This window comes from Dipodomys merriami, unplaced genomic scaffold, assembly GCF_024711535.1.
Source record: "Dipodomys merriami isolate MVZ:Mamm:240054 unplaced genomic scaffold, mDipMer1.0.p SCAF_82, whole genome shotgun sequence".
Lineage (NCBI taxonomy): Eukaryota > Metazoa > Chordata > Mammalia > Rodentia > Heteromyidae > Dipodomys > Dipodomys merriami.
Window position 1 is genome coordinate 6,149,182 of NW_027206424.1, and position 8,215 is coordinate 6,157,396.

General features: G+C 51.1%; 1 protein-coding gene across 1 annotated transcript; it reads left to right on the top strand.

Annotated features, from left to right (window-relative positions):
• The first annotated feature begins 6,742 nt into the window (after window positions 1-6,742).
• On the top strand, window positions 6,743-7,797 carry LOC138819877 (olfactory receptor 13A1-like). Its single transcript, XM_070011481.1, has one exon. It carries the CDS (start codon window positions 6,743-6,745, stop codon window positions 7,670-7,672), a length of 930 nt encoding a protein of 309 aa, XP_069867582.1. The 3' UTR covers window positions 7,673-7,797.
• Window positions 7,798-8,215: the final 418 nt, after the last annotated feature.

Here is an 8,215-nt window from a genome sequence, read left to right on the forward strand (position 1 = left end):
AGTGAAAATGTATATGGGTGAATTGTGTGTGTATGTAAGTGCTCACCTGTGTATATATGTGTAAATTATAAGTGCATGTGTGTGTGTGAATGTGACTGGTGTATTGGACTGTCATGGAACCAGATCTGTGGGAGTTGTGCAGTGGGGACTATAAGCAGATGGGTAGGAATGTGTTAGGACAGGATGGCTGTGAGGGGCCTAGGGTGGTGGTTGAGGATTCAGGCCTTGTGTCACAGGAGCTGGCAGTGGTTCTGCGGTGACTGGAAGGGCTCGGCTGAGGAGGGAGGAGGGCTTGGGGTTCAGGTGGAGGGTCCTTACTGGGCACACAGCCAGTCACAAGAGGAAACTGAGCCACTCCTCACAAGTGAGAAATCAGCAACAGGAGTGAAACTCTGAGGAAGACAAACCAGACAAATACTTGTATTCAAAGTTGCAATTTTGTATCACACAGTGAAACTCTGAGGAAGACAAACCAAATATTGTACTCAGAGTTGCAATTTTGTATCACACAGATTTATTGTTGTGACTTTTTTCTAACATTTTACCTAGTCCAAAATAAATACTGATTTTTCTGATGTGATGATTTACAACTTGAATACCTGCACTCAGGAGGCTGAAACAGGAGGATTTTGAGTTTGAGGCCAGTTTGGGCTACACAGAGAATACATGACTCAAAACACAAAGAAAGACACAAACGATAACAAAAGGAACTTATTAATGTTCCAAGACTGACCACAGGGAACACCGGAGGGAGTTGGCTCAGAGGAGCCACTGTACAGCCTAGGGCTAGCGACAGGCCAGAGTCTTGAGGATGTGTCACGGCCACATGTGTGAAGATGACGTCGACACCTTGACCAGGTCCCTGCCCCGGTGGACAGCTGGACTCTGACCCTGCCTGTCCTTCCTCTACTGGCAGTGTGGAACGGCCACTCCCACACATCCTTGTGGCCATCAGCTGCCCTGTGGGAAGTAGAGACAGATGGCCACACCAAGCCTGGAGGGCAGGTTGTCCAGTCACAATTTTTTGTCCAATACAAGTCATACTGCTTTTTGGTCTCTCAAGCATTAAACCAGAGGACCAGAGCTGAAAATATTCTTTGACCTTCCTCTCTCCTGTGAGATGGAGGGTCAGGGTTTTCCCTTCCCTTCCCCTTTACCCCTCCAGCTGGCAGGAGCCCTGGGGGGGCCTTGGCTCAACCAGTCTGCTAGAAACAGTTTGGGATTTGCTCCCTTCGTATGGAATTCTTTCCTATCCAGCAATTGTACACTAAGATACTCCTTGGTTTCCATCCGGTCGCGATCTCTATGAGAAAAATGCAGGTCCATGTTAGCATATACACCATAGATCCAAAAAGATGCCTGCCTGGCACCCCAGACAGCTCTGGAGAGATTCATCAGAGTGGCTCATGCCTGCAATTCTGTTTACTCAAGAGGCCGAGATCTGAGGATCATGGTTTGAAGCCAGCCAATATCAGATTTTACAGATACAAAAATTCCCTCTATAAATTTTTGTAACATTTGTCCTTATTTTCATTATTCTCAAGACATTTTTTTCTGATTTTATTGTAATTTTCTGAACTCACTGTTTCCATATGAGTGTGTGGTTTAATTTCCCCTTGTGAATGTCTGCAATTTCATTTATCTACTGATTTATAAATTCATTCTGTTGCTGATTCTGCTGCCACTCCATATGAATTCAGTCTCCTCTGACTGTCTGTTCTTATCACACAAGCTGGTGCCCACAGGTAGAGCTTGGAGCATCCCTCACCGGCTATTCCCAACTCTCCCCTTCCAGTCCAGAGCACCTTCCAGTCAGGGTTCAAGTGGGGACAGCCCTGCAATTACCTCTGAAACAATGATCTCAGATCATCAAGGCCCTTCTGACCTCCAGGAGTAGAGGAGTAGAAGCTCCTGTCTTCTAAAATGTCACCCTGAGGTGGAGCCAGGTCAGCCTGATCAAGCGAACACAGTGAGAGACAGCTGCATCCCCACCCCTGGTCCAGTCACTGCTGCCCCTGCTCTGTTTCCCTCTCTGATAGCCACCTCTCTTCTTGATTCTTAGTGTTCCCTAGGGAGTGGGACCCTCACACCAGCCTCTCCAGCATGTCTCCCCCATATCCACATACTATACTCTGGGTACAAGCTGCCTGATTGTCTGTGGTCCATCTGGGGGCTTTCCTGTGTCTCCTCTCTTGTATTTGATTATATGTGGTTCATCTGGGAGTTTTCCTGTGTCTCGTCTCTTGTATTTGATTGTCTGTGGCCTGTCTGGGGACTTTCCTGTGTCTGTCTCTTGTATTTAATACCCTGGACCTGAAGAAGTCCATTTGCCCACCTAATTTCCCACAGCACCCTCTCCAGGAAGGTTACCCAGGCAATTGTTGAGTACACTGACATCCTGCCATGCCTTGCTGTTGGGCTGCCCAGCTAGCTTGAGAATCCTCAAATACCTGGAGGAGAGACACTGCCCTATTCTGCCCTCAGACATAGGGCAGAGGTTTGCCTCATTAAGGATGAAATTTGATTTTGAGGCCTATAGGCTACAAATATGCTTACTTATTTTGGACCATGAAATAACATTAAATCAGTACTATAGGGATTTGGATATCTAATTATTTTTCAGAGTCAGTATCATCTCATTAAGAAAAAATTCTCTGATTAGGAAAAACAAAGCATTGCTGAAGGTTATCTATTGTATCTGAATATATTCCAGGCATTGTTCAAATCTTGAATTGTTTAATCGCTGTTAGATTCACTGTCATAGTAAAGAAATTGTTGGCAAAAGAATGGAAATGAGTTGATCAATTAACTGAAGTACTTAGGGGAGTTTGAAATGTGAAGGGGCGAGTAGTAATTTTGTTTGTGGAGTTAAGGTCCACTTTAAAGGAGCAATTCAAATTAGTTCCTTTTTTGGTTCTGTGCAGTGCCTGGTTTCTGAACGCTTACATTCTGAACTTGGCCACTAAGACAAGCCACAGGCCTTTTCTTTTGCATATTGTCTCGTAGATCTCTGTGGTTGTTTTCTGATACTTGAAGAGATGCTTTATCAGCCAACTGTGGGCCTGAGAGCCACACAGAATTGAGTTGGTTGCAGCAAGCTCACTCCTCACCACCAGGGCTGTGGAGACACCACCGGGGATGGAGTCTGGACTAAGGGCGCTGGCTCTCCATGCCAGCGGCCTTCAGACGCTCCATCCTCACAGGAGGATGTGAGCATGGAAGAGCAGATGAACCCCCAGGGCTCAGCATCAGTAGTCACGTGCCAGGTCAGCTGTGGGCTCTCACGGGGTACTGTGAGCTTGTGGTGTGCCCCTGTCATTTTCCTCACCCAAACTCAAAACTCTGGTCTTTGAGGGGAAAACGGATAGATCCAAAGGTAGGGTCACGTTACAAAATACCAACTAGTATTTTTTCAGAACTGTCACATTCATCAAAAGCAAGGAAGTTTGAGAAATGATCTCAGTCAAGAGAACCTAAGGAAACGTAAACAGCTTGGATGAGGTGTCCAGGAGCATGCAGAAAATGTGAATGGACTGCTGCTCGAGCTGTGGTTATGGGTGGCAGTGGTCTGTTGACTAGTGGCCGTGCTACCGAGGGCAAGATGCTGCTGAAGGGGACGTGGGGAGGGGACGGCTACAGGCCACGCTTCAGAGCAGTATTTATTGAAAGGGAAGCATCCCATCTTCCGGCAAGGGTCTGGTGCACACAGCCCTTGCTTAGCCACCAGGTGGGCACTGCAGGACGGCCATCACAGCAGCCCACCCTCAGCATTTCCACAAGGCCCGGCATCCTGGAGCCCTTGCTGGCATCACAGATGCCCACAGGGACCTGGTCTTGCCTCAGCTTGGGGACTGGGCCCTTGGGGGACTCTTGCTTACCACCAGGAGGGTAATTGCTCCCCAAAGGCCATTCTGGGATGCCAGGAACCCTAGTAACCTCCGTGTCTACCCCATGGGAACACCTCCACTTAAAGGTCAGCAGCAAACAAAGGAGACCCGGAACTGGAGGGGCAGCTGTAACCTCCTGGCCACATCACACTTTCTTCTTGAAAGGAGGATATCCTGGGTTTAGAGGGGAGCAGTCAAGACCAGTGTGTCCATACATGTGAGTTGCTCTGTCCCTCCAACCCTTCTTTGGTTTGTTTATCCTTTCCCCCCTTCTTTTAAAAGTACTTCTGGTAAGAGATTTGGTTATACCCTGACCTGTTTTAATGTGTGTAAAATGTCACTTCCTCATGTCTCCCCCAGTTTCAGTGTGAAATGTCAGATTCCCAGGGCCCCCTCAGATCTGCTCTGCTCTGCTCTGTCTTGGCTGTGAGCACAAACCTGTGGCTTGGGCTGGGAGGCAGATCAAGATCTCTGAGAGTGTGGTGGTTTCCTGTGCAGAGTCACTTATTACAAGGAGCTGGGGCTCAGGTGGTGCAACCAGAGGGATGTTGAGATGCAGCTGAGAAGCTGTGTGTGTGTGTGTGTGTGTGTGTACATGTGTGTGTGTATGTGCACGTGTTGGAGTGTGTGTGCACATGTGCGTGTGTGCATGTGTTGGAGTGTGTGTGCACATGTGCGTGTGAAACTGTGTGTGTGCACATGTATGTGCATATGTGCATGTATTGGAGTGTGTGTGCACATGTGTGTGTACGTATGTGCATGTGTTGGAGTGTGTGTGCACATGTGTGTGCATATGTGCATGTATTGGAGTGTGTGGACGTGTGCGTGTGAAGCTGTGTGTGTGCAAGTGTGCACATGTGTGTGTGTATGTGCATGTGTTGGAGTGTGTGTGCACATGTGCGTGTGTGTGCATATGTGCATGTGTTGGAGTGTGTGCGCACATGTGCGTGTGTGCATATGTGCATGTATTGGAGTGTGTGCACATGTGTGCACATGTGTGTGCATATGTGCATGTGTTGGAGTGTGTGCACATGTGCGTGTGAAGCTGTGTGCGCGTGTGTGCACGTGTGTGCATATGTGCATGTATTGGAGTGTGTGCACGTGTGCGTGTGAAGCTGTGTGTGTGTGAGTGTGCACATGTGTGTGCGTATGTGCATGTATTGGAGTGTGTGGACGTGTGCGTGTGAAGCTGTGTGTGTGCAAGTGTGCACATGTGTGTGCATATGTGCATGTGTTAGAGTGCGTGTGCACATGTGCGTGTGTGTGCATATGTGCATGTGTTGGAGTGTGTGTGTGCACATGTGCGTGTGTGTGCATATGTGCATGTGTTGGAGTGTGTGCACATGTGCGTGTGAAGCTGTGTGTGCGTGCGTGTGCACATGTGTGTGCATATGTGCATGTATTGGAGTGTGTGTGCACATGTGTGTGTACGTATGTGCATGTGTTGGAGTGTGTGTGCACATGTACGTGTGTGTGCGTATGTGCATGTGTTGGAGTGTGTGTGCACATGTGCGTGTGTGTGCATATGTGCATGTGTTGGAGTGTGTGTGTGCACATGTGCGTGTGTGTGCATATGTGCATGTGTTGGAGTGTGTGCACATGTGCGTGTGAAGCTGTGTGTGCGTGCGTGTGCACATGTGTGTGCATATGTGCATGTATTGGAGTGTGTGTGCACATGTGTGTGTACGTATGTGCATGTGTTGGAGTGTGTGTGCACATGTGCGTGTGTGTGTGTATGTGCATGTGTGTGTGTCTGTGTGGCAAGGGTGCTGCCCCAGGCACTATGCACTTGCAGAGAACACTGGCTCACCAGCCTTCACTTTTGCAGGGTCTTGGGGGTCCCTGGGTGCAGGAAGGGCTCTGTCTCGGCCTCCCTTTGTTGGTGTCCCTGATCTCTGCAAACCAGTAGTGTCTGTTTCAGGAGAAGAGAAGCTTTCTTGCTTTGTAAGTGACCTGGCTTAGGCAGCCCCCGCAACCACTGGGAGCTGGGGCCAGTGTTCAGGGAGCTCATGCCTCCCAGAGATGTGGCATGGGAAGGGAGATGAGGTGGTGTTTTAACTCCTTTTGGGCCCAGCACCCTCTCTTTGGCCCGAGCCATCCTCCTGCACAAGGAGGCCCTGGAAGTCAGAGTGCTTGGTCAGGTATGTGAGGGGGAAGATGGCTGGTGACTAGGCAGGCACAGTGACCTGAAGATTAGGCAGGGTCTGAGGCTTTGTTAGCATGTCTCCAGCCCTGGAACAGCTTGGGCTCTGCCTGGCCTGGGGACAGGGTAACCAGCTACCCTGGCCACCTCACAGGGTCCAACCTATCCCTACCTGGGGTGGCTGGGCAGGTATAGGCAGTGGAGATGTCTACAAAAGAGTCGCAGTCAGGTTGATCTAGGGCCTAGGGTGTCAGCCCCAGGGGCTGGCTGAGGACCCCTGGAGACTACTGATCCCATCTCTCCCCTTGCAGAGTCCCTCAAAGACCTTGGCCACGCAGCTCACCCTCCCTGAGAGCCCCAGCCCTGTGCCAGATTACCAACTTGACGGGGCAGGCACATGTGCTCACAGTGGAGCTACAAGTCTAGGGAGAATATAAAACACACAGAAAAGTAAACCGAGGCCACACCTTCCATGGTGGAGGGCTGGAGGGACACTCCTCGGTGAAGACCAGCAGGGGGTGCCATTCTAGGGCTTTTGCAGAGTGGAGAGCTGCCATCTTCCTGGCTTGGGGTTGAGATCTCAATCTCAATTGTGTGTTTCTGTGGCCACACCGCCCACAGCAAGCACTGCCCATCTCAGTGGCAGGACCCACATGTGCCTGGTCAGCCAGGCCTGGCTGAGGTCCAGTAACCCCGAGGATCTCACCTACAAATGGCAGTGAACAACCACACGGCTGTGGCGGAGTTTGTCCTGCAGGGTTTCTCTGGAGACCCTTGGCTCCAGGCTCTCTTCTTGGTCATCTTCCTTCTGCTTTACCTCCTGGCTCTTTTAGGAAACTCCATCATTGTCATGGCCATCAGCCTGAATCCAGTCCTTCACACCCCCATGTACTTCTTCCTTACTAACTTGGCCCTGTTAGACATTGTCTGTACATCCACTGTCCTCCCCAAGCTCCTGCAGGGGCTGCTGGGCAAGGGCAGCACCATCTCCTACAGGGGCTGCATGGCCCAGCTCTTCTTCTTGACGTGGTTCCTGGGAGCGGAGCTGCTGCTGCTCACGGCCATGGCCTATGACCGCTATGTGGCCATCTGCCGTCCACTGCACTACAGTTCGATGATGAGCCGGGCAGCCTGCCTCCTCCTGGCCAGCGCGGTGTGGGTGGTCAGTGCCGTCAGCACATCTGTGCACACCGGCCTTATGGTGCGGCTGCATTTCTGCGGCCCCAACCAGATCCGTCACTTTCTGTGTGAAGTCCCCTCGCTGCTGCTGCTGTCCTGCAGCCCGACCACCCTGAACAACATCATGATCGTCATAGCAGATGCTTATTTTGGTGTGGTCAACTTCCTGCTGACTATGGTGTCCTACGGCAGCATCATCGCCAGCATTCTGCGCATCCGCTCGGCAGAGGGCAAGCGGCGTGCCTTCTCCACCTGCTCCGCACACCTGGTGGTGGTCACGCTCTACTACTCCACGGTCATCTACACCTATGTGCTCCCTGCCTCTGGGTCCTCCCTGGAAAACGGTAAGGTGGTCGCCTTGTTGTACACTGCCGTTAGCCCCACCCTGAACCCCCTCATCTACTCTCTGCGGAACAAGGATGTCAAAGTGGCCCTCAGGAAGATGTTCCCCTGCCTTGGGTGAGCGAGATGGAGTGGTCTAGGTATGACTGTGAGAATGGGATGCAAGCAACATGGAGGTTTCTGATGTGGTTGGTAGGCAATGAGCTTCTGCAGGACGGCCAGCATGCCCATGGCCTCAGACGTCTGGAGCCCTCGGGTGGATTCTGCCAGGGCTGCAGGCTGCACACTGAAAGGGAGGCCCAGCAGGGAGCTGGGAGAGCAAAACCCGCAGGGCCAGTTGTCTGCTCTCCTTTCTGAGTTTGCTGCCGACGCCTGGGTCCCGGGAGCATCCCGGGAGCACTGGGCCTCTCCCTGTGGTTTCTACTCTGGTTCTGGAGGCTGCTGGCCACTTTTCTTTCAGGTTTTGAAGGGACCATAAGGTTACACCTTCCTATTTTGTGCAAGGCCTGATGTGGCCTCTCTCCACAGCCTGTTTTTTTTTTTTTTTTTTTTGGGTCCAGTCATGGGCCTGAACTCTGGGCCTGGGCGCTGTCCCTCAGCTCTTCAGCTCAAGGCTAGCGCTCTACCACTTGAGCCACAGCGCCACTTCCGGCTTTTTTCTTTT

Bases quoted from the DNA above. Each gene is read 5' to 3' on its own strand.
- LOC138819877 (XM_070011481.1), top strand. From the start codon at position 6,743: ATGGCAGTGAACAACCACACGGCTGTGGCGGAGTTTGTCCTGCAGGGT.